The 27,507-nt window shown below is 40.0% G+C and overlaps 2 protein-coding genes across 2 annotated transcripts in view; one reads left to right on the forward strand and one right to left on the reverse strand.

The window, feature by feature from the left end:
* Positions 1 to 27,507, reverse strand: part of nt5dc1 (5'-nucleotidase domain containing 1) — an 82,077-nt gene that overhangs the window by 49,864 nt on the left and 4,706 nt on the right. The window contains exons 3-6 of the mRNA XM_073492282.1: positions 26,806 to 26,877; positions 26,560 to 26,669; positions 25,136 to 25,215; positions 24,966 to 25,047 (exon numbers count right to left, since the gene is read on the reverse strand). Coding sequence (XP_073348383.1) covers positions 24,966 to 25,047; positions 25,136 to 25,215; positions 26,560 to 26,669; positions 26,806 to 26,877 — 344 coding nt within the window. The remainder of the gene's footprint in view (positions 1 to 24,965; positions 25,048 to 25,135; positions 25,216 to 26,559; positions 26,670 to 26,805; positions 26,878 to 27,507) is intronic.
* col10a1b (collagen, type X, alpha 1b) lies at positions 19,239 to 24,267 on the forward strand. Its single transcript, XM_073492281.1, has 2 exons — positions 19,239 to 19,356; positions 22,403 to 24,267. The coding sequence occupies exons 1-2, from the start codon at positions 19,239 to 19,241 to the stop codon at positions 24,265 to 24,267; spliced, it is 1,983 nt and encodes a 660-aa protein (XP_073348382.1).

Raw genomic sequence — 27,507 nt, forward strand, 5'->3', positions numbered from 1 at the left:
TTTCATTTTAAAAGTAAATATAATGTTAAGTTAAAATAGAAATTAAGTATCACTTAACTCAGAAATTGATTTACTGTAGAGGTTATTCAAAAATATGTTGATTGTACAACACTGTCAACCTTACCCTCCCCTCCTATAATGGCGGTAGGATTAAAAAACTGTACAAGGCCAGCACCTCATAGGCCAAAAAGAGTTATTCATAAACCTTTGTTTGACTAGTTCACTATGAACTCCCCTGTCACATGTTCCATATCACACACCGTGCTGTCAAACGGCGTGGCACCCGCCACCACCACGAGTACATTCTAAACACGGCACACATATTATATATAGCATATATAACACATGGCAATCATTCATACCTCATGAAGAGAATGTTTGTCTTATTTCAAAGCCACTGGTGCGGGCACATTTAACTGCAAACAAAGACATCAAATTAACTCAACTTGCCACTTTCCACGCTAATTTAAGCCGAAGGGCTTGTGGCATGGATGACTTCATCGTCTTACTTAACTCTTTATGAAGCTGTAAAAACATAGACACAGTTGCTATGTCAACACACTAGTGCCACATGTAAAGTAACAAAGTTGAGTCACAATATATAGAAAATGCAGACTGCTGGTTGATAAGCTGTCTCTAGAAAAGTGTGCTGCCTTTAAGACAGAGATTTGGGGAAATTGGGACAAAACTGTAAAGGGATTTTGTTGTGAAGGAGGAGAATCAAACATCAGACCACAGCTTTATGGTTAAAGGAGCCTTGTTGCATCCAGAAAGCAGCAGGCTATCAGACAGCTCAGGACATGTGGAGCTACACAAATTCAGCAGTCAATTTAGCAGTGGACGCTGAGGTGAATGAGTGGTTGGAGACGTGGTGGATTTGATGAGAGCATTTTGGTATTTTTGCAGCTTAATACCATGTTTGAAATGAAAGTGCTGACTTTAAAGCCATCTTATTTTGGATTTGCTGGATTACCATAAAAACAGTGCACATGTCCCTTCAGCAAGGCTGTCCCCTCGTTTACTGAGAAAATTAGCCGTTATTTTTCCTTAGTTGCTCCACCTATGCTCGGAGACATTCGCTAGCTTCGACCTAACAGCTGAATCACACATGTGCATATTGCAAATACAACGCTCATATACTTTTGATGTCATGTAACACCAAATCCAGTTGTTCAGGGTGAAATTATTTTCACTACTCCCATCACTCTAAGTAGCAGCTACTTAGTCTTTCCCTTCAAGCGTGCATCACATTAACTGTGTGTTGTCCACATGGCTTACCCCTGTATGATACAGGGGACTGAGTCAAATCTTTCATGGGACTGACTGGCTATTCGAGAAATGGTGCAGGAGTGTAAGGTCTCAGACAGGGGCACTCTTCATGAAGTAAAACCTTGTGTATTTCACATTCAGCTTTTTTAAGAGTTGAATTCTAGACCAGCTGAGAATTGCACAGGTTCTTCCTCATTTCCTTGATATCATTGACAGCAGTAACATTAAAAAGAAAGCAAAGGTAAAGCTGCAAATTGTTCCCTTCTAACGATAGCTTGCATTTGAATGCACAGATATTGTGCGGAAACACCACTGCAGTAATGGTGGTAGAATGGATGTCTGCTACTTCCCATGATTCTTGTATAGGTGTTAGTTAAATGACCTTCACATTAATTAAGAAAGTTTAAAAGACTGACAACGTATGTATCATGTCCTCGTCACACACCAGCATGTCCTCTCAAAACAGGTTTAGCTTGAAGCTTAATAGCACACTCATAATATTCTGCTGGCTAGTTGGTTATGTTTTGCGCACTGATATTTTTCAAGAGAACTCACCTAATACAAATGCAGTCATGTACTGTTGGAAAGAATTTCGGGAGTCAAATATATGTCGAAAAGTAAAAGAAAACTATACTACGCAAATGCTGAAATTACTTTTCTAATATGTAATTTTTTTATAAATGTGTTGGCTAACATGGGTGAATCTCACTCTGCCTTGGGCCCATGTCCGTATTGTTTTATTTTAACAGTAAAATGAAGGCAGTGAGCAGAGGAGCTTTTTTTTTTATCTTGTGCATCTGCACAAGATAAAAAAAAATAAAAAAGCAAAGCTTAACGTGAGCTTTAGTTGACATTAGTTAGGTAGCTAACATAATGCTACGTTAACACAGCGTTGACTTTTCAGCTAACAACAGGCATACAACTTGTAAGGTGATAAAGATAACATTAACGAGCAACATTCAGTGTCATGCCAATCTGCTGGTAGTTGTACTGGCAATTCATAAACCTTTGTACGCAGTGTATAGGTTCCTTATTATTTTTAATAAGGTACCTATAGGTACCTGAAATTCAAATAGGGAAGACTGGCAGCATTACAATGTATGCAAGTCCAAATAAAATAGACCTTAATCATAATAGTACAATGAGCATTAACCAGACAGACAACTGGTAAAACCTAAAAGATGCTTCAGGTCTCAGTTGTGCACCTTAAGTACCAGTTAACACAAGCTGTTACACTAATGGTGTAGGGAGCCACACTTAAGTGCATCCACTCCATCAGGCCAATGTAAGCATAACAACTGAAAAGTTCTGTGTAGACAGGGGTTCTAGCTAGTTAGCTAGATAGCTAACAGCAACATCATTTCAAAGTTTTTATTCAAGGTACTATCTGTACTGGAAATCATGCCACTTTTCTATGATTTTAACAGTATACTCAAGTGGATGTTTACAAGTTTCAGGACATAACCAGATTGCTGCAACACAGCTAATATGACAAAATAATGGCTTCCTCCATTTTGCACTTCATCTCAAAGGTCAGCACTTTCAAGATGGCTTGCCATTTTTCAGCAATGTGAATTTCCATGTCAAAGTTCACCAAAATGTGACTCTACCTGAAAGCTTTGTGCTGATTTAATTCACCTTAGCGGACAAATCCGCAAACTACAGTGATATTTATTTTTTATAAATAATTGTGTAACTGGCTAGGGTTGGTTAGTGAGTAAGTTATAAGTTATATTTGTATATATTTGTATTTGTGTAATGAAATGCTCTGACAAAAAGATGAGAGATGACTAAAAAATCCAGTATCCGCGGCTGTTGCAGGTCTCTAACCAGCCAATCCAATTGGCTCATCCGGCCTGTATTAAATGACTGGACAGGCTACCTGCCTGTCTACTTACATACCTACCTGCCTGCACATGCCCTGCCCATGCTCTCATTGTGCATGAATGGAGTTTTCAAAGGCTTTGCAGATTTATAGCCAAAGCTATAAACAAGGTAGTTACACAAGAATGAAAGTGCAGGCAAAATTTCCCAATACTAACATGGTAGCTTGACAGCAGCGAGTATTAACGATAGTTGTTGACATTCTTCATGATAATGTTAGGTATGAGACATGAGGCAATGTAACTTGGAAATGGTTAGTGATGACAACAATGTGCTGCACTCACAGTACACAGCCCCTGTGTATTTACATGACTGTGGTATTTAACAGAGTTGTTTATCTATATATTCATTGAATTAAAAAAGCTAAGAGAGCGTAGACAATAGCCAGTACCACATTTCTTCCAAGCTGGCCAGGGAGAGCTGCAGGGCAGTCAGTGAAGTCAGGTGGTGTGCATTTATGTGTTTTGAAAGGGGTGGCTCTGGAGGGAGGCCTGAAGAGGGGAGGTGGGATTTTTTCAGTTGGATACTTAGCTCGCTCTTGCTATTTTCTACAATCTTACCAACCCCATCTTTAAAATGGAGTGCATCTATACCTGCCCACAGGGTGTATGGAGGTTAGGACCTAAGCCAGGATTTGAACTTTTAACTTTCAGAAGCTCTTTCTTATTCTTCACATCACTACTTCAGTCACTTTTCAAGTCAACCAAAACCTTGTACAAAACTGTGAATGCCTTTGAAGACTGTCTGACGAGTGTTTGCCCTTATCTCCATCTATAAAATGCATTGCACTGAGACTACCAAGATGTGACACAGAGTTATTGGAAAAAGATTGGAACCAGAAGAAAGCTATAATGACAAGCTATTCACCCCGCCTTTAAATGTGGCAATTCAGGATTGGTATACCCTTACCTTTACACGTGGTCAGACGTCACCTCATACAAGCTAGTTCATCTCAAGCATACTAAAGCCTTAGTCTTTAGCTTTTGTCTTAGTTCCAGAGCTTAAAAAGTGAGTGCAAACTGTTTTTCGCCTGTTTTTTGCCAGTCTTGCCTGTTTGATCTTTGTTCCATTTCCACTGTTTTCCACAAAAGTGCAGCAGACAGAAGAGAATTTAGGCACAATTCCATGCAAATTAAGTGTTGGTGTCAACAGCATCAATTCTCAAGGCCATAAAGCTGTCCAGCAGTAACTTTTGGGAGCCCCCATTTTAGGAAGAGCAGGAACCTTCAGACTGTGTTTACATGTCTCAGCCCAGCTAAAAGACTGCACTGCCTGAGCTTTCTATCATTCTTTCACAGCCTCACTGTTTTTTTTAATAGTCTAACTGACTGCAGCCAAAAGCTACAGAGGGAGTGTGGAACTATTTTAAATATTTCACAACAGCTCTGATAAAAAAGATTTAGTTCTGTGATGCAGGACCTTAAATAACAAGACAAACACTACTCAGCAAATTTTGAATATTTACCCTCAGAGTACATATTAAGTCTTATTTCAGCCACTTTAATGGATTTAATAGCTTTTACTACATCCAAATTCATGTCCATTTGTAGTATCTATTCATCAGCTGTGGTAAAAATCAAACCAGAGATATTTATACTGCTCGTGAGATAAATGCTATTCGTGACTTGCTCCTTATTCATTTCCACTGAGGGATGCTGGGTTTTCTTTGGATTGGAGGGGAAAAAAGAGCTAAGGGCTACTGAGCTTCCTTACACATTCTTCCCACCATACTAAGAATGGTTCTCGGGGATCCTTCCCAGCCCAACACCTAAAATAAAATCTAGACCGACAAAAACAACAACAGACCTGAGCAAGAAGAGAAGCCTGGCGAAGAAAATCCACAGAGATTCCAGTATAGTTAGGACACAGGCCACCGGGGCTGATAAGCACTGGTTTCACAATACCATAAAGATGTATTGAAGCACATATTTGTACACCAAGGCCTGAGTTCAATGTTAGTATGTTCGTCAAAAACAAACAGACAACAAGCGAAGGGTTCAAGTGAGACTATTTATGGCTATGAGAAGGTTCAGTCCTATATTAAAAAAAAAAAAAATCCTTGCTGCACTAATAAATGTCAGGTCAATTTTATTTATATAGCCAAAAATCACAAATGTGTCAAATCAGTGGCCATTTTATCCGATGATGCTTCTTCACCTTCTTTGCAAGACAGTCAGCACATTTGACACAACTGCAGCAGCTGTGGTTCTATGCATGGATAAAAGTTGATAAAAAGAAGACTGGCAGGCATGAACATAAGCCATGAACTAGGGTTGAGCCGATGGATGATGATGTCTGACAGTCACTGACTACTGAGCCCTGTATGATCATAATATTGTGATTTATAAGGCGTCCCAACAGAGAGCACAAAAAAGTAGTGTGTCCCCTCAGAGATGCCATAAGGCAGGAGTTGTTGTTCGTGAGGGAAAGAGAAAATGAAAAGAAGTTTGTTGTTGTCCCATTTATTATTTTCTTATTAGAACTGCCAGTTAGGAGAGCCCAGGATGCTCGGTTACATTGATTTTGTCTTTTCTTTGGGCCACTGTGGCCACTGTTTCTCTCAATCGTGTTGTGTTACATGTGCTTTCTTAGCCAAGCTTCCACAGCGTAGGTAGTGGACTAACTTTGAGCTTAGCTTCCTCAGCATAGGCAGTGGACTAACTTTGATTCAAGCGTCTGAGGCTGAATTGAGCTAAGTTACAGACATGTGGTGGAGAGCCTTTTAACCCGACACAGGGATGTACACTACCAGTCAAACATTTGGACACACCTTCTCATTCAATGGTTTTTCTTTATTTTTATTATTTTCTACATTGTAGAGCAATACTGAAGACATCCAAACTATGATGGAACACATATGGAATTATGCAGTAAACATCTTCTTTAAAGTAACCACCTTTTGCTTTAATGACAGCTTTGCACACTTCTGGCATTCTCTCAATCAGATTCATGACAGATTCGTCACCTGGAATGGTTTTCCAACAGTCTTGAAGGAGTTCCCAGAGGTGCTGAGCACTTGTCAGCTGCGTTGCCTTCACTCTGCGCTCCAACTCATCCCAAACCATCTCAATTGGGTTTAGGTTGGGTGATTGTGGAACCCAGGTCATCTGACGCAGCACTCCATCACTCTCGTCAGATAGCCCTTACAAAGCCTGGAGGTGTGTCATTGTCCAGTTGAAAAACAAATGATGATCCCACTAAGTGCAAACCAGATGGGATGGCATGTCACTGCAGAATGCTGTGGTAGCCATGCTGGTTAAGTGTGCCTTGAATTTTTAATAAATCACCAACAGTGTCATCAGCAAAGCACCCCCACACCATCACACCTCCTCCTCCATGCTTCATCCGCTCACCTTTTCTGCGTCACACAAAGACACGGCGGGTGGAACCAAAAATCTCAGACCAACGTACAGATTTCCACTGGTCTAATGTCCATTCCTTGTGTTTCTTGGCCCAAGCACTTCTCTTCTTCTTCTTGTTCTTCCTCAGTAGTGACTTCTTTGCAGCAATTCGACCATGACGGCCTGATTCACTCCTCTGAACAGCTGATGTTGAGATGTGTCTGCTAGAGTCTGGTAACTCTCATGAACTTATCCTCTGCAGCAGAGGTAACTCTTGGTCTTCCTTTCTTGGGGTGGCACTCATGAGAGCCAGTTTCATCATGTGTTTGATGGTTTTCGCTACTGCACTTGAGGTTACATTCAAAGTTCTTGATATTTTCCAGACTAACTTACCTTCATGTCATAAAGAAATGATGGACTGTCGTTTCTCTTTACTTAGCTGAGTGGTTCTTTCCATAATATGGATTAGAACAGTAGTCGAATAGCGCTATTCACTGTATTGAACTGTGTACCAATCCTAACTCTGCACAACACAACTGATGGTCTCAAACACATTAAGAAGGCAAGAAATTCCACCAAGTAACTCTTGACAAGGCACACCTGTTATTGAAAACACTCCAGGTGACTACCTCATGAATCTGAATGAGAGAATGCCAGAAGTGTGCAAAGCTGCCATCAAAGCAAAAGGTGGCTACTTTGAAGAATATAAAATATTAATCATATTCTGGTTTGTTTAACACTTTTTTGTTTACTACATAATTCCATATGTGTTCTTTCTTAGTTTGGATGTCTTCAGTATTAATCTAGAATGTAGAAAATAATTTAAAAAAATAAAGTAAAACCATTGAATAAGAAGGTGTGTCCAAACTTTTGACTGGTAGTGTATGTTGGTGGTGACGGGAGGCAGTTTTCTCAGCTGGGTGAGACAGTTAGAGGTAGTGTATGGCGACAGCAAGTAACAAGAATATCATTGCCCATCAGGTTGTTTCACAATAAAAATTGTCAACTGCCAGTTTCGGTAGACATTGCCTTACCCTAAGCTGAATGGATGGAATCGCCACTTCAAATGAAATTAAAGTGTATCAGTTCCTTATAGGGGGGTAACTCAGCATGTATTCATCCCGAACCATCATGGTATGGACATCACGGTTTGGAGCATGTGGTCATATAAAGGATACAGTGCCTATAAAAAGCATATACCCCCCTGGATGTTTTCCCCTTTTATTGCTTTTATAAATGGAATCATGGTCAATATAATTGAGCTTTTTTGAGAAGAATTTACAAAAAAGAAAGTAATAAATAAAAAATATATCATGTAAAATAACTGACTGTATAAGTATTCCCCCCCTCAAGTCAGTATTTAGCAGATGCACCTTTGGCCGCGATCACTCTGGTCATTAGTGATTATCTTTGTGGATAGGTCTCAATCAGGCTTGCACATCTAGACTGCAATTTTACTCCATTCTTCTTTGCAAAACTGCTCAAGCTCTGTCAGGTTGCACGGGGATCGGGCGTGAACAGCCCTTTTCAAGTCCAGTGACAAATTCTCTATTGGATTGAGGTCTGGGCTTTGACTTGGCCACTCCAGGACATTCACCTTGTCTTTAAACCATTTCTGTGTAGTGTTCGCTGTTTGCTTCAGGTCATTGTCTTGCTGGAAAACAAATCTTCTCCCAAGTCCTAGAGTCTCTTGCAGACTGAATCAGGTTGTCCTCCAGGGTTTCCATATTTTCTGCTGCATTCATTTTACCCTCTACCTGCCTGCTGCCGAGAAGCATCCCCACAGCATGATGCTACCACCACCATGCTTCATGTTGGGGATGGTGTGTTTGTGGTGATCCGCCAAACATAGTGTCTTCAGTTGACCTTGGAGTCTCCCACATGTCTTTAGTTGAGATTTAATGAGCTTTCTTCAACAGTTGCTTTCTCTTTGCCACTCTCCCATAAAGCTTTGACTGATGAAAAACCAGGGCAAAAGTTGTTGTATGCAGAGTCTCTCCCATCTCAGCTGCTGAAGCTTTTAACTCCTTCAGAGTAGTCATAGATGTCTTGGTGCCCTCCCTCACTAGTCTACTTCTTGCATGGTCACTCAGTTTGTGAGGACAGCCTGCTCTAGGCAGATTTACACATGTGCTATATTCCTTCCATTTCTTAATGATGGATTTAACTGAACTCTAGGGGATGTTCAGTGACTTGGAAATGTTTTTTTATCCATCCCCTGACTTATACTTTTCAAAAAAACCTTTTCACAGAGGTGCCAGGAGTAGTGATCAACCAGTGACTGGACCTAGCAGACACAGGTGTCTTTGTACTACAATCACTTGAGACACATTCACTGCACTCAGATGATCTCCATTTCACTAATTGTGAGACTACTAGCACCAATTGGCTGGACCTCTCTTGAATTAGGTCAGTCACTTTAAAGGGGGTGAATATTTATGCAATCATTTATTTTCGATTATATATTTTTTAAAGTAATTGACATTACTTTGTAGAAATCTGTATTCACTTTGAAATTAAAGTTATTTTTTGTAAATTCTTGTCAAAAAAGCCAAATAATATTGACCATGATTCCATTTACAAAAGCATTAAAAGGGGAAAACATCCAAGGGGGTGAATATTTTTTATAGGCACCATACCTCTGAAAGTCAACGTACAAAGTAAGAAAGTATGTAAGTAAGTAAGAGGCAGGAATGCATCTAAAAGTGGCTTTTCAACTGCCATTAAACAACAAGAGTTTAAGAAGTTTTGAAGTTGATATCTTAACTCTGAATATGGTGAATGATACTGTTGGAAACCGATAAAGAACAAGATATCCCTGTCTGTTTATTCTGCTTTCATTAAAATGTTTGTGCTTTAAATGATCAGTTCTCAACCTTTCCAACACGATGAATGCTTCCACTACAAAATCAACAAACATTTACTGGCAATTCTTTTCGAAGAGGTTTATGATAGTAACATTTGAGGATACACACAGCAGTGGCTTGTGGTTGCTTGTTTTAGTCTTTGGCCATGCAATCACAATGTAGGCTGTGCCTGAACACACTCAAGAACACTGTGGACAACACAAGCCTGGTTCATATGTCAATGTTGCATGTATGCACAAGTTGCAAGGAAATATTCATGGCAACAACTACACCTGCTTTGCTTTAGGTAGGTTTGGTTCGTATAAGAAGAGTGCATAAAATTGTCTGAACTTTCACTGTCTATGTTTTGATTTCAGTTGATGATGAATTTCACAAAAAGCAAAATGTAAATGTAAAGTCAATTTTGAACTTACTTTTTCCTAATCTGTTGACTATTGCTTTAATTAATACAACTTTGCCATGAGCTTTGTGGATGATATACTTGTAAACAGTATATATGTCCATTTACATTTATTTATAATTGATTTTAGTGAGGATTGTATATGGTACAGGACTCATGATCCATCTGCTCTCCTAACTCAGAGCAAACCGTGAACGTTTGTCATCTTAGATTTAGTTGACAGAATCGAGTCTAAATGTAGGTGTAAGATTATAATTATATCTCAAAACCATGAGTATTATTATGGTGTTAATAAAAGTTATTATACAGACTACTGTTAATCTTTCTCTCTCCGATATGACCTCATAGTTTAATTAATTGTAATTTAAGTAAAGCATTAGCAAAATCTGAATGCGTTCCTCATCATCTCAGCAAAGTTAAAACATTTCTCCTTAGTATCTGTGGGGGAGTTTATTGCAAGACAATTCACAATTGAATATGACTAAGAGTATAATTGTCCTGTCCTGCTTAGTTACTGTTGCCATGTCAGATGAGCCTGAAAATAACATGGCAACGCTGGTCCCGTTGAGCCGGGCGCTCAAACGAACAATGTTAAGTTTAATAACAAGGTTGTCTTTGGTTTTGGGAACAGAATAAACAACGCCTTCCACATAGATACAGCAACATCTTTAAACCGTGTTAAGTTGTTTTTCTTTTCAATATAGACAAACTTGGCACATAGCATATGTAAGTTTAACAGGAAACATGAAAGTTAAGGTTCATCTGGGTACCAAGCTTGCTTAACTGTTATTGGACCACAGAGCGAAAATGGGCGGGACTTTGGAAGGGTCAATTAGTTGCATGATACATATGTATTTACGTTTTCATAGCAATACCTTGTGATGTTATAATTGTACCGGTTATCTAATGAAACTGCTGTCCCTGAGTGCTCCATGACAACTGTTTTCTATAATAAGTTTCAGCAACTGCATATGTAGGCTACCCCATAGGACACCTGGTTCCAGTTAGGGTTGGACAATGTCAATGTAATCACCTGTGTGAGTGTGTTGAACAATATAATACCTACCAAAACTGGTAAGTCTTTCCACTGTTCCAACAATCAACAACTCTGGTGTGGTCAAAATAAACCTTTCAACAGTAAGATGTGAAAATGTTCTGGCTTTACACCCTGTTATTCCCAGCTGCCTCTCGGCCAATGCTGCCAGTGCTCTCTCTTGCTCCTCAGCTCAGTGGGTGTGTACTGTGCTACTTGGTGAAGTCGCTGAACCATAATCGTCACTGAGCAGCTCCCAATGCCAAATACCCTATCTCACAATGTTAATGAGTGAAAAATAACTTTTGCATCTGCCCCAGTGATTCGGATCGACTCCATAGATTGGTGCGGTTCTTACTTGGCGGATTCTACCCTTTCACCAAGTTTCATGAAAATTGGGCCAGTATATATTCTGTTATCCTGCTGACAAAAAGAAATACAAACCGAGCTGAAGTCATAACCTCCTTGGCGGAGGTGATAAAAAAATGCAAATGGCTCTTAAATATGTTTTCCTATGGTGTCTGCAGGAGCTGCTCTCTCCATTTTTGGATTTTAGCACCATAATTATTTTGAGCTCTCCGCAATTTGGTAAACACTGGTGAGCCTTTCAGAAAAACATAAACATAATGGCATCAGAGCTGTTTTAAGATGTTGGGTTTGGCCTTTAACACCTTTTTTCACCACTAACACCACCTCCACAGTCTCAGTCATTAGGCAGGACTGAGTCCTCTGTGAGACACTGGAGGACCACGTGAAGGAACGCGAGGGGGACATACCGTACAACAACAAATGTCTGATGCAACAGACACAACAGGAGTGTAAGAGAGTATGAAGTTTTCTGTGTAGAAACCAAAGAAGTAGATGGTAAAAGGTGTATGTCAACCGTTTATGGAAGGAGTGGGATCTAGAATCTAGAATATAATACATCTAGAATACAGTGTTACATAGATTTATTACCAATCGTGGAGCAGGCCAACTTGGATTCACAGCATACATTTAATAATTTTTCTGTTCTACTTTACCCCCACAACATTTCCTTTTCCTCACCACATCCATTTATTGAAATTCATTCAGCATTAATAAAACTACATGATGATGTGCAGGTATTTGTAATCATTCATATGCTATTGTAGCTAAAGCATTTTAGCTTGCAAGCTAACAAAGGCAATGTTAGCTATCCAACCCTAATTAGAAGTTCACTGACACCATGAGTTTACTTACACCATGACTGTCTGAAATCTCTTCTTTGTTCACATTCACTACTCTATATACAGTATAATGTAAACTCAACAGTTTTCTTGATAGTAAATTAAGATTTCTGACATTTGAAATTGTGTTTCGTTTGGAGTCTTTTGTTCCTATGAAACAGCTCGTGGAGTGCCATTTAATTCAGCATAGTTACATGTTTCCTGTAATAACAGGCAGTTAAGGAGCACCTTGAGGCTGAGTCAGTAAATAGGATGAACTTAGCTGCATGGCTGAACAAGCCAACGGCCTAACGGTATTTACATGTAGCGGCAGTTAGTTAGCAGTTACTTTAGTAACAAAGCTACTGGTATTTGTCCACCAGGAAACTCCATGAATCACATACTGTATATGGCCTCTGTTGTTCTTTAAGGATGCATATTGCCCTGTTCCCAGTGTTGTTGGTAGGCTGTTGGTTAGCTATAGTTAGCAGTTACTTTAGTAACAAAGCTACTGGTATTTGTCCACCAGGAAACTCCATGAATCACATACTGTATATGGCCTCTGTTGTTCTTTAAGGATGCATATTGCCCTGTTCCCAGTGTTGTTGGTAGGCTGTTGGTTAGCTATAGTTAGCAGTTACTTTTGCAAAGTAAAGCTATTTGTCCAGAGTTGATGCAGAGCAGCTGGAGGACAGATGAGGAATGACCAGAAAACATTGTCTTCATAAAATATGATCCAGTTTCATCCAAATCAGTGAATTAAGTCATCAAGTTGTGTTTTTGTACAGTAATTTATGTTTTCCAGGAAATTACTAAACCTACCGTACCACAACTTTTTTGCCATTGCCTTTTTATTCACCACAGGCGACATAGAATATATGTGCAATATATCATAATATTTCAAAGACCAAAATATGCAATTGTGTAATAGCATTAAAAATCTTCCTTCCTCAGGTGCTGGGATAGACAGATTGCAACACCATCCTTGTAAAAGCTGCTGATTATAAGCTGGTCTGCAAGATACAGTAAAAAAAAGAAAGTACGGGTCATTATAGCACTTACTCAGCTTTGATTAAAATAATTGGTTTCAAAGTAACCCATTACCTGCTCCTAAAATAAATCCTAAAATGAGAGTACAATCTGATTTGGTAACCAAGAAATTTACCGTCTCTGGCTTTAATTCCTCTTTGACATGAGATCTGCCTTTCCATAATTCCATAATGACTTGGGCAAGATTCTGTCAAGATTAAAAAAAGAAAAGAAAATCCAGAGGGAAGCAGTGAAGGCTTTGGTTGTTATTCTGAATTACAGCTAGCCTCCAACCATGATTTTTGTCTTTAGGTCTCTGTAATTGCAGCTAACACTCAGCCAGGAGGTCCAGCTTCAGTCCTTCCATTCATAAAGCTCTAAGTGCCTCTTAGTGGCACATTTGGTTTATTAAAACGTTAAATCTGAGCCACCGTCACTTCCCAGCTTAAACACTCTATCTTTAACTCCTGCTTTCCACTCTTCCATGCTGGCGGAGGCACATCAGCCTGCAATTATTTCCTCTTTTCTCTCAGGCACCATAGCCCTTAAATATCAGGGACCAAATGGAGACAAGACAGTCCAACAGCAGAAAAATATAGAGCAAGGTGTAAAAAACACAGAGAATAAAATCTGTATTGTAAATCCAAACCAGAAACAAGTATTGGAATTATGTGGTCATCAAGACGCACATAAAAACAATTCATGCATGGATTCCTGTAGCTGACGTTACTGCCAAACAGCAGTAGGTGCATTCAGTCGGGTCAGATTAAACATTGGCAAAATCAGAGCAAGCTCACAGACACGGCTATGGAATGGACAAGACGTTTTTACCAATGTGCATGTTAACTGATTGACTAACCTGTTCCGTTCAGACTCTTCATCCTTACACCATGAGTAATAAATTATTCTAGAGATTAAGAGGTGTTGGAGTTTAACTAATAACTTGAGCTGGCTGACACTGATCCCCTGTGTTTTTTGTGTAGTCTCTAAATGAGCTACAATGGTCATAAACCCAAGTGGACTGAGTATTTTGTTGTTTGTTAGATTATGGGGCGTACATTCATCAGGTGAACACAAATGCCACTCCAAATAAATACTGATGTTTCTCTTAATTGACTAGAGCAAAACTGAGCACTTTATGGTTTGCTAAAACGTTAACCATATCAACTTTATATTATGCTAACAGTATTACAGTTTTGTATTTACAGCCTGCTACATTGCCTCATAAGTGGCCCAAAATAAATTCCTGCAGGTTTAAGCAATCCTAACCAAATGGAAAATTATGTAAACAACAATGTCCTTACCTTCATACCATAAAAAAAAAATAGCGTGGCCACCTGGGTGTTGTGTTTCCATCACCCATCATCAACCCATGACTACTGCAGGATCATTTGATGTGGGAGTGAATGCTGATTGTACACATTTACATTAAAGAAATATTTCAGATGCAAGTGTGTAAAGGCCCAGACACAAAAGGCAAACGGTCGGCTGTTGAGCATCTTTCAGGGCCATCAGTGAGTGTCTGTGGCTCTAGTTGGTGCAGTGTGTCCCACATCATTGGAACTACACAGCCCTTGTCGGAGGCTTTTTTGGCCAATTCAGCATGTAGAATCATCGGTGGCTTGTTGGTGAGTGAAATCATTCTGATTGGATGTTCAGGTAAGAGGATCAGTGCACGAAAAGAGTGATGGAAAAAAAAGGGAAAGCCCCTTAACAGCCTGTCACTGTAGTAGCTGTGATTTTGCCAAATTTAGCATGGTTTCTCCTTATATTTCTCCCCTGCCTGCCAGTGCCAATTGCAACTTTAAATCTGACATATTCTTAATTAGAAGCAGCTATATCAGCAAAAATTGTGTCAAAAGATGCTGTTAAATCAAACAACGGTTTGTATGTCCGCACAGGGGTATTTCCTTTCACACAGGCGCAGAACGTAGTGCAGTGCAGCTTTTTGGATGAGAAACAGGAGAAGTGAGGCAATGCAGCAGTTGACCTTCATCACAGCTAGTTCTTTGATGTTATATTAGTGCGTCAGGGCCTTTAGTGGATTTTTTTTCCTGTGTGAAAGTAGTAAAGGGAGCTTCTGAAAAATTATTGTTTTGGTATTTGTTCCAAAATTCTGGTATAAAAAAAAACTACTAACCTAAGTAAAAGAAAAACAAAATTATCAGTATTATTCAAGTTGAAAATACAGCTCAGTTCAGAAAAACAAAGATCATGCTTGATCTCGTCTCCACAGATGACCAGCATACAAAATACACACAAATGTGACTTAAGCACATTGTTTGAAGATAATGAGGAAAACAGAGGCTGTGTATGTAGGGGGACAATCCCTGTCAATTACAGAGTTAATTAAAGCCACTGCAGGAGCATTAAGTCACGTCTGGAGTGCAGCAGCAGCAAGTTAAGATGTTTGGAGGGGCAAAACAATGGTTACAGCAGACCCTTCCCAGAAATACCACCCACCTTGCCACGTGTCTGAAAACTCTGAGCAGAGCTCAATATCATGCTCTGTCTGTACTGCATTCCATACAGTACATCTCCCATCCCAATTACATGTTATGCACTGTGAGTATTTATTGCCATACAGAGCTTACCCAGAATCTAAGTATCCCTTACATTAAACCTCACAGTGGACTGATTTAGATGGGAGGCATTAATTCTGACACGCCAAAACAAAACGAAAAAAAAAATCCATATGAATTGAAAAGCAGCCTGCCTCTCTGCGGTCACAGCCACTTTCATGGTGAGATGCAGTGGCATATCTGCAGCTTACAAAGTTGTTAAATGCCGACTCCACCCACACACTACTCTGTCATTTCATTCAAAGAGTTTACCAAAGATGCCCATGGCTCTCTGAACACTCAGCTGTGGCCACTGTGACGCTGGCAGTTTAAATGATATGGGAGAAGGAAGGAAAAGCTTTTGCAAAACCAGAGATATATTATACAGTGGCTTGGCCAAGCAGGGCTGTTATATACTGGTGATGTGAGGTTGGTGACAATCACAATGTTAAATCCTTCTTGCAATGCAATAAACATCTGATCTCACATTCAGACGTCAAGACTTACTCTCAAGAATTATTCTGTTTTGTTAATATCATTCATGTTTAACAGTTATTTTATCTGTCTCTTGCTCCTAGTCTGTTTCTTTTGTTGCTGTGATGTGGATGTCTCTCCTGTAGATCACTACAGTGTCATCTTATTTTGAGATGTTTATCTGCATAAGAAACAGTAGTCTCATCATATAAATAGATTTCTTTTGACCCATTATAACATAAAAATATCCCCAGTGTCTGGAGATACGTTTGACTGAATGTGGGTACTGCAGAATAAATATCACGTTTTTTAAAAATCTATGCTATCCAAGGTAATGTGTCCAGCATTGAATATGGTACATATTGAATGTTGGAGGTAACACATTACTGTAATCACATTACATTTGTCTATAAGGCAGCTGCTGTTCCTAACTGCAGTAATCACATTACAGTTACTAATCAAACAAATATGTTGTTACTTTTGATACATAAATTCAACAATTATCTGCATATTGGACAGATCATCAAAAAAATCATCAAACATTGTGCAATGAATGCCTGACCTCTCCTGATTTCCAGCAACAGCAACGCTGTCAGTGCGCCCATGAAGACGCTCTTCAGCCTGGCCAGTGCTGACTTAGGAGGATCAGATGATTTAAGAGACTCTTCCTCATGAGATAACCACTATTCTAGTGTTAAACATGTCAAATAAGATGGATTGGTCAACTATAAAGTCATGGTTTGGTGAGCAAGCTACTCGAGTGAGGCAATTAATGTTTGTCCTAGGCTGTTAGGAAGCCACCCTCTGTTATGATGTTTTATATATTGATATTGTTTTATTTTGAGGCCATTACTGCACACAACATTTTTATTAGTTATTACAGAGCATTAAAGAAACTCTGTATGTCCTTATTAGAATAGGGCTGATATGTAGGCATATGTATGTTTAACAAATTCTTAACGGTAATTACGTGACAGTGCATCTCAGTTGATGTTGTGGAGTAACACAAAAGTAAATTAATGAGAAGTGTAACAAGTTACATTCTACAGAAAGTAAATAAGTAAAGAAATGCATTTCTTTTTATAAAAGTAATGACTAATGTCTAATCTATTCCTTTTTTTGAGTGACTCAACACTGCCCATATTTTATGTATTTGTACTTATTTTACCATTTCAGATGAACATCTGAAACATAGACAACAGTACATGTACAGCAATATAAGAACAACTTCATTGTAATATTGATACATATCTTTCTACAAATTAACAATATCACAATCAATCAAAATCATTATTTTAGTACGATATATGATTTTAGTGAAAGGCGATACACTCCTACATCTCTGAATGCCAGAGTAATGTTTCTGTCAAATGTTAACACAGTACTACATTACCTGTTACTTTAGAGCTACTATGATTATTTGAGTGTATAAAACCCCTTGATGAGAGGATGACATGTATGCACACATTTACAACTGTAAGCCCTCCAGTCCAACTATGGCTTTGTTCCAAGTTCCTCTACTACTGCAACTCAGTGAATCTCAGCTGCAGACTCAGAGGATGAAGCAGGTAGCAACTTAGAACCAAAACTCACTCCTGCCTCCTGGTGTCTTAAAACTGCACTGTGGATCACTGTGGCACACCACACACCAGTTTGTAAAAATCACAGAGACAATACAGAGACATAAACCTGCCAACTACATGATAGGCTTTATTGTGTGAAATTTCAATCTGAACATAAATCAAGGTGGTGGTAATAATGAACACTACCCGCTCTCTTTCAAACCCAAAAAATCCCCAACTTTCCAGCATCCATTAAAAGCTTGGTGGTATTTCATTTTTAACTGAAACTGTCAGAAAATAGCTCTCTGGTGCATGAACTGTATCACAGTCTTACCAGTACAGAGTCTTCAGACTGGAGTAAAATATTGTCAGACTTACACAGTCTTTAATTTTCCAGAAAAACATCCTGTCACTGGCCACTTAGTCAATAACCTGATGTTTTTAGCTGTGTTTGTGCAGTTACTAATGCAAATCCAGGCTAAAAATGGGCACCAGGGCAGACTGTTACAATCCTGAGTCATCTGTCAGAAAGTGCAAACACACTTCATAAGGATGTTAACTTCAAGAGCTGCTGTACCACGTGCCACAAATGTAGATCACCCACGCAAGATCAATCAAGAAACTATCTAATAAAAATGTCACCCAGAGGGAATTGACAGGAATCCCCTCGCTGCTGCTCCACACAGACAGAGAGAACCAGATGAAGAGAGAGGAGACAGGGAGGACCGTCACCCTGAAGTGACGGCCCTCCTGAGGACATGGCACCCATCATTAAAGATGACATCAGAGCAGGGAGGGCCTTCCATGCGAGGTAGATCCTCCACGATGCTGGAGCCGTTCTGGGTATAAATACCTTGAGCCCAGTGCCCTGGGAAGCAGCAGCTGCCACTCAGACAGGCAGACTCCGCGACTAAGGATATAACAGTACAGCACCAGGACAGCAGCCTCCAGACCCCCCCACCCACTGTTTCTTGGAGCGTAAACCTTCCCGGTAAGATGTCATTTTTTCTGATTTCAGGATAGTGCACAGAGGATTCCCTGCTGCAGCCTGCCTCTCACTGATGGGAGGATTGCTGGTGGAGCACTGACGGCTGCTGGCATTACAAGTGTAATGAGCCATGTGCTTTGACTAGGTTTACACTTGGAGGGACTTTGTGCCTTTGAGTTTAAAGATTAAGATGTAGAGAGAGAAGAGGCTTGAATTCATTGTCAAAACTTTAGGGGGGAAATGCAACAAGTTTTTGATTTCATAGTAATAAAAATCCTCAGTCAGAGGTGTTACAGGTGAATACTTTTTGCAGCAGTTGCTCACTTCAAGAGACCAAAACTGATACAGACTGACTGATTTTAAAAAAAAAAAAGTTATATATGTATGTTATATGTATAATCTTGCTGATTTAGAAATGGTAGATTCAGATTTTTTTTTGCAGCTTTCTCCTCACTCTTATTGTTAGATTAGCTAATGCACCAACCTTCACTTTCACTGTCATGCATAAGTGAAGTGCAACAGCACAGGTGCCATGAGATTATCTCATTTGGTCTTTTGGTTGCTGATTGTCACTGGAGAAAAAGACAGCAACAATGCTTCCTCTCATGAATGGATTCTGTCTCTGCAGGTTTAGCTTCACAAGATGGACCTGAGGGTAACAAGTGTTCTCCTGGTCCTCCTCGCTTTGGCTGAGGCCACCCCTGAGAGGTACTACCATGTGCCAAAAGTGAGCAAGACTCCCTACCCTGTCAAGAGTCATGGTGAGTCACAAAAACAATCATGACCATTCTTGTGATGAGGGCATAAGCAGCAATTAACTCAAATACAGATGGTTCAAAATCATCTGGGGGAAATAACTAGGAATAGCAAAGATTCCTGCATCAATTTGTTTAGTATAATAATTCAACTACAACCAAGCCCATTGTTCAGTTTAAATCACTGCAGGCTGCACAGCAAAATGCTATCAGACTGTATCAGTTCCATAAGCCATCTGCTTTAGCTCAACAATTGAAACAAATTTAGACAAATTAAACTGCAAAATAGCACCAGATGACGCACCACGTTGCACTTCTGGTGAAATTTATAGGACATACGCTTCCAGATTTCTAATTAGAACACATGGAAGGGAGCAGGCACACACCAAAGATGTATTAACATTAAGCCATCAATGAACTACAGTTACAGCCTACAATTTCATATAACTGAGTCATATGACACACTGCTCCTGAAACAACTGGACAATTCGACCAATGTCAAATAAAATTAAGATCATAACTTTTATATACCAATCTAAAAATCATGATCACCTGTGAATCCTGAAAATATGATTGCGTTATTAAAGCCCCTGACAAAAATGCACATTTGGTAATCAACAATGAGATATGACAATTCTCCAATCATAATCGCAAATTGGCAGAGTCAACCACAACCATAAATAACACAGTCCTCCAGCATCAACTGCCATCAAGGTGTACAATCCCGCAGGCCTGGCACAATTTCTCATTGGCTTAGTATAGAAGGTTGCGGTCAGACCAGCAGAACTACTGTGAATGTGTATAGCTGTATATAACTGTGAAGTGGGGTATAGCTGTAGAAGAGCACTTGTGCTCTGGGTAGATGAAGGTTACAGAAAGAATCAAAGTAAATCAAAAGTCATTTTTTCATGTGTCATAGAATAACCCTAAGCAGCAGTCATGATGTCACTGCAGTGATGTAAAACACTATATTTATATCCCAACTATCATTCAAATTTTTTGTTTGACAGTTGAGAATATATTTCTCCAGTTTTGTTTTTGAAGTGGTTCTGATGTGGTTTGACTATGTGCCTCCACATAAAAATAGAAGAGAGTCTACAAGAGCTCAAATCTGACAAATCTCCAAAACAGATGTTACCACGTAGCAGGCATGCCCTGACAAACTGTATTGTGGGATTAAAATCACACCACACGATTAGAATGAAATTGAAAACAAAACAAAGACTACACAGAAACACTCTCAGGAGTTCAAACAGTAAATCTAACAAACAACCCACTGCAAATTTACTGGATCTTAACTCTGTAGCTGAGATAATGAAGTCGGTATTTTTCACGATAGAGGACCACGAGTAAGAGAAGAATTACAGATAAAGACTGCAACTGAGAGGATGTTTATTGAAGGCGAGTTGAGAATGGAGGAATAAAATGAATAAAGGTACTACACAGAATATACGCAGAATACTACTTTGCAGTGTTAACATGTCACATGTGGTTCCGGTCCTGGGTCAGCTACTGCGGCCAGTATCATCACCTCCACTTTGTGGTGTTTCTGGCTGCCAAAGAGTCCAGTTCTGGCACAAATATCCCTTGTGGGGTTTCAGGCATGGCTCCATGTGGCTTGAAAATGACAGCCCTGTCAAAACATTTTCTCCTCAAAACACAACAAGTGTTCAAAAAGAGAGGCCAACACTATTGGATTTGATTCTTTGACAGGTCATACTTCTCTTTTGGCAATGATGCATCCAGAATTATGGAATGCAATGGAAAGCAATGTGATAGCAATCTTATCAAAGATGCTCTAACCCTAACAGTTCAAAGATTACTATAATTCCTGAACTCAACTGTTCATTGCTTTTTAAAGTTAAAGCCCTGGTAGATCAGAGTTTTTTGTTGCCATTTATTATTTTAGTTTTTATTCATTTTATCACTATTCCTATATTCTTAATACAATTACTGATTTATCATATATAGGTAAATTTGAAAATATAATATCCAAGATATCCATCTTTCCCCATGACTTTACACAGAAATAGACACATTTAATGTCACATTTGCACAATGCAAATCAGATTTAACTTCTGGCCAAGGCTAGGCACTGAGTTCCTTGGACACTGGCATAAGTGTTGTTTTTAATTACTTTGACCCCTCATATCCTGTCATCTATCTAATGTAAAACATCAATAAAGACATTTAAAAACAGTAATAATAACAAATTTAGAGAAAAAACAATGTCTCCATTGCCATATGTTGGCTTTATAGGGTAGAATTATTCTCCTTTAAAATAAAAAATAAAAACTGATATTATACACCAGTTTAGCGCATTTGTATGCACTAATTAAACCCATAAAACTCTATGCTATATGGCAGGAAATGCAATGAGGTGACGTTGACAACATGCAGACCACTAAATATACATGCAGGGCCATGTCCAATGCAGGAAATTGAAGGGTGCAGTATAGTGCGGGCAAATGAAACTGAAATGCACCAGAGCTGGTGTGTTTGTCCAAAGCCAACAGACATAAGCTTGGTGAGAACATCACCTCAGACCAGTCGTGCTGTGAAGACTAACCTGGGAAAAAAGGAGTGCTGTCCCCACAACCCACTCTACAATCATAGGGTGTAGTCTTTTAAGTTAGGTTGTGGTCTTATAGAGGATACCAAAACTTGGGTTATCCAAGGACAAAGGAGAAGGCACAAGGAGATCAAGAATATGGAACAAAATGTTTCAAATTGATGGAATTTCTTGCCCATATACACTCCATTTCCGTTTGTCATTTCCTAAGGGAGAACTAAGGATACTCATGTCTGTATCAATTGTATACTTATATGTATATGTTCTATATCCATCTACAAGACCATGAGGAATACTGTGCAGTACCCTTTTTAAATTAAACCTCATTGTTCAGTACAACACATAGTTAACTTGTAACGACTATAAACATTTAACTGAATAAATTTGATCCGAGGACAAATACCTGTGACATTGTGATATGTGCTTCGGATTGCCTAAATAACACCTTAAAACCTGTGTCTGCATTTATGTATTCCCTAGCTGTTAAAGGCCAAGACGGTCCTCCAGGTCCTCCAGGTCCTCCAGGTGAGCCAGGAGCAATGGGACCAGCTGGACCTCCTGGAAAGAGTGGTACAGGACATCCTGGAGCAAAGGGCCCACCAGGACCTCCTGGGCCCCCCGGCTACTCTCAAGCAGGTAAACCTGGTTCCCCAGGTGGCCCTGGAAAACCAGGTAGCCCTGGTCTCCCAGGTGAGAGAGGTGCACCTGGCGCAACTGGACCAATGGGTGCCAGAGGTGCACCTGGTGCACATGGAACACCTGGACCTGCTGGAATTTCTTCTGTTGGAAAACCTGGACCATCTGGCATCCCTGGGGCAATGGGACCAAGAGGAGAACCTGGTTTGAAGGGACATCCTGGTGTTCCTGGTATTCCAGGCACCAAAGGAGAGAGAGGTATTGGAGTTCCTGGGGTTCAAGGACCAGCAGGCCAAGTTGGACCAATGGGCCCATCTGGTATGCCTGGCAAACCTGGAGTTGGTAAACCTGGTGCCACTGGCTATCCTGGAGAACCAGGAAAGTCTGGCATGCCAGGAAGAGATGGCAGTCCCGGGCCAATGGGTATGCAAGGGCCAAAGGGTCATACAGGGGCTCCAGGCACAGGAGCATCAGGGAAACCAGGCCAGAATGGTACCCCAGGTATGCCTGGACCTATGGGGGCTAAAGGTCCACAAGGCCCTGCAGGTCAGCCAGGCTCCCCGGGCATGCCAGGTGTTGGCAAAACAGGTGAACCTGGAATTCCAGGTAGTAGAGGATCCCCCGGTACTCCAGGAACCACTGGTCAGAAAGGAGAGCCAGGCCCAACTGGTTTTACTGGTCAGCCAGGTGCTGCTGGTCCTATTGGACCAGCTGGTCCACAGGGTGCAAGAGGATTCCAGGGTGAGGCAGGCCCACAAGGACCCAAAGGCGACATTGGTATGGTAGGTGCACCAGGCCCAAGGGGAACCAAAGGTGAGCAGGGAGCTCAGGGTTTCACTGGAAAACCAGGTACCCCTGGAGCAGTAGGTCCATCAGGAATTCCAGGTCATAATGGTGCTCAGGGTCCAAAGGGTTCACAGGGCCATGCTGGGTCCCCAGGATCCCCAGGTGCAAATGGTGCCCCAGGATTAAAAGGTCACACAGGCCCCTCAGGAGCTCCTGGAAAAAGTGGTGAGACTGGAAGGCCAGGACCCATGGGACCAAGTGGGCCCCCTGGTCCAGCAGGTCCCCAAGGATTTAAGGGCCATCCAGGTCTTCCAGGCCCACCTGGCCCAGCTGGCTTGACGGCTAAGGGAATTTCAGGTCCTCATGGTCCACCTGGAATTCCAGGTGCCAGAGGTCAAGATGGTCTTCCAGGTCCAGCAGGTCCTCCTGGTCAGCCTGGCCCACCAGGAGAGGTGATTTACCACCATGAGAAGAGTATGCCAATCAAGTCCCACGAGGTTGTGATGTCTCATGAGATGATGAAGGCTCCCATGTCCGCCTTCAGCGCTGTGCTGACCAGGGCCTACCCTCCAGCTGCAACCCCTATCCAGTTCAACCAGGTTCTGTACAATGGAGAGCAGCATTACGACGAACACACTGGTGTGTTTACCTGCCAGATTCCAGGCCTCTACTATTTCAGCTATCATATGCATGTCAATGGAGCCAATGCCCTGGTGGCCCTCTACAGAAATGAGGAACCAGTTGTTTTCACCTATGATGAATACAACAAGGGCTTCCTGGATCAAATGTCAGGCAGCACTGTTCTTATGCTGCACGCTGGTGACAGAGTCTATGTCCAGGTCCCTGATGAGGAGAGTAATGGTGTATTTGCAGCAGATAATGTTCACTGCTCTTTCTCTGGGTTCTTGATTGCCTCAACGTGATTTCACAAATCCAAATAAACCTCAAAACCTTACAAAACATTGAACTACTCAGAGAAATAGATAAATGAAAACTCCAAATTGAGATTGTAGATGAAATAAAGAATGGTTGTATTTTTTGTAAGTTTAACTGCCTCATTCTAATCTTTACAACAAGAAAGCCTTCAATTTGCCAACAAATTATTTGACTGACACACATATAAATGTGTCACACAATTTTAAAATTCATGGTTCAAACTAATCCCTTCCCCCAGTTCACCATGTGTGTGCCTTTGGAATTTTAAGAAACATGAAACTATATTGGAAGATATTTTAAGTGGTGCTTTACAACTGCCTGTAACATTTACAGCATGTCTTTTATTTGTGTTTGTTTTTATTAATGTCTGTTGTTTAACAATTTTCCTGTAATATACATACAAAAGACACACAAAACTGTTGTACTGTTATTAGGAATCTGCACATTCTCACAAGCACTGTGATCAGAAAAACACAGAATGAGAAATTCAAACTGCATTTTCTTTTTCAAAACAACTATGTCCCATTGATTATGTTAAGTTATGTACCACTTTCTGACCAAAACACAGAATAAAAGTTCTAGTTTGAAAAGGAAAAATATCTTCTGTGTACTGTGTGTGCGTTTTGTTCTTCTTTAAGGTATGGATCCTTGACAAGAAGATTGAAAATTGGATTAAAAGGCCTACCTTTGAATGCAGATGTGTTGTAATTGTGGTCGATGGCAGCAACCATGTCTTTCCAAAAATCGGAATTCACCTCATTTCCTCGCTATTCACAAAAACATAAAGTTACATTTTACTATGTGATTGTTAAAATCTCAACCACTAATATGATACCATATCTTATCAAATATTACCTTATGCAACATGTCCACAACTCTTCCACAGAGGAGAGCCCCAGGTAGATCAAAGTAGTTGTCATAGAAATAATATTTTGCTGCAAAGACCAGAAAAATCCAAGATAATACACATTAGCCTACATGAGAGAAAATAGCATCGGTGGCAAAGAGGACTATATTATATATATACATTTTTCATGAGCTGAACTCAAAGATATAAAACTTTTTCTATATACACAAAAGATCCATTTCTCTCAAATATTGTTCACAAATCTGTCTAAATCTGTGTTAGTGAGCACTTCTCCTTTGCCGAGATAATCCATCCCACCTAACAGGTGTGGCATATCAAGATGCTGATTAGACAGCATGAATATTGCACAGGTGTGCCTTAGGCTGGCCACAATAAAAGGCCACTCTGAAATGTGCAGTTTTGCTTTATTGGGGGGGTCTGGGAGGGTCAGAAAATCAGTCAGTATCTGGTGTGACCACCATTTGCCTCATATCTCCTTCGCATAGAGTTGATCAGGTTGTTGATTGTTGCCTGTGGAATGTTGGTCCACTCCTCTTCAATGGCTGTGCGAAGTTGCTGGATATTGGCAGGAACTGGAACACGCTGTCGTATACGTATTGTATACGTGTCGTATCCAGAGACAATAAAAGGCCACTCTAAAATGTTCAGTTTTATCACACAGCACAATGCCACAGATGTCGCAAGTTTTGAGGGAGCGTGCAATTGGCATGCTGACTGCAGGAATGTCCACCAGAGCTGTTGCCCGTGAATTGAATGTTCATTTCTCTACCGTAAGCCATCTCCAATAAAGCAAAACTGCACATTTCAGATTGGCCTTTTATTGTGGCCAGCCTAAGGCACACTTGTGCCTAACCCTAACCCAACAATCAACAACCTGATCAACTCTATGCGAAGGAGATGTGAGGCAAATGGTGGTCACACCAGATACTGACTGATTTTCTGACCCCCCCAGACCCCCCCAATAAAGCAAACCTGCACATTTCAGAGTGGTCTTTTATTGTGGCCAGCCTAAGGCACATCTGTGCAATATTCATGCTGTCTAATCAGCATCTTGATATGCCACACCTGTTAGGTGGGATGGATTATCTCGGCAAAGGAGAAGTGCTCATTAACACAGATTTAGACAGATTTGTGAATAATATTTGAGAGAAATGGATCTTTTGTGTATATAGAAAAAGTTTTAGATCTTTGAGATCAGCTCATGAAAAATGGGAGCAAAAACAAGTGTTGCGTTTATATTTTTGTTCAGTGTATATATATATATATATATATATATATATATATATATATATATATATATATATATATATATATATATATATATATATATATATATACATATATACATACACATATATACACACACACACACACACACACACACACACATATATATATATATATATAATACCAGATCTTGTGAAGGAAGTATTGAGGCTGTTGAAGTGCTTCCACTCCCTTTTTGGACCATAATGTTTGATGATCTCCTCTGTGCTGAGGTCATTGGTTCCATGCGTCGCTCTAATCAAGCAAGAAAAAAAACTTTTTTGATAATACCAGTATAAAAGTTCTGTGTAAACAATAAAAAAATTGACAAAGGAACTGAAGACATGTTTTGGGACACAGATCAAATACATTTCATGCAGCAAGAGCATACCGCAAGACAGTTCCATCTTCAGCCAGCTTCACAAGGTTTCCATCTTCCAGATCCACCACTAGCCCTTTAAAGCTGGACACAGAATATTATACATACACATATTTTAGCTGACATAAAATGTTAAAATCAGATAAACATTTTTGGCAAAGCACTGATTTGCCACCAAACTAAAATTTTGTTAAATTTAGAGTATCTCAATTGTATGACAGTGTGTTCAGTTGAGACAGACCATAAAATACGTCAGGGATATGTTTAATTTAGTTTCACTTAGCGCAGAAACTGTAAGCAGAAGGAAACTAGCAGCCTACCCTAGCTCCAATAGAACTGAATAAATAAGCCTTTCAAACAACTCCAGAGCTATTTGAACAAGTTTTTCTTTTATGTTACTTTGCCAGGTGATTTAAGCTGTGTGTGGACACATGCAGAACTTCACAGGGTTTGGCAGCGTATGTTTCACTTAAATTAGGATTAACTTAAATATATAACATAAAGGGATAGTAAAATGACAAAGACAGACTTCAGCAATGCTTGCATTCTTTCAGATCCTGATAGAGTGACACTGCAGTGTAATGTTTATGTTTTTTTTATTTTGTTGATTGTCCTTTCAGTAACTCTTTTTGTCTTTGGCAACTGTCAAGCATTTGTATTCGGGTTGGGTAAATTGCTCAACTACAATAGTCAACAAAGGAAAGAAGGAAGCAT

This window comes from Pagrus major, chromosome 22 (genome assembly GCF_040436345.1).
Source record: "Pagrus major chromosome 22, Pma_NU_1.0".
NCBI classification, from domain to species: Eukaryota; Metazoa; Chordata; class Actinopteri; order Spariformes; family Sparidae; genus Pagrus; species Pagrus major.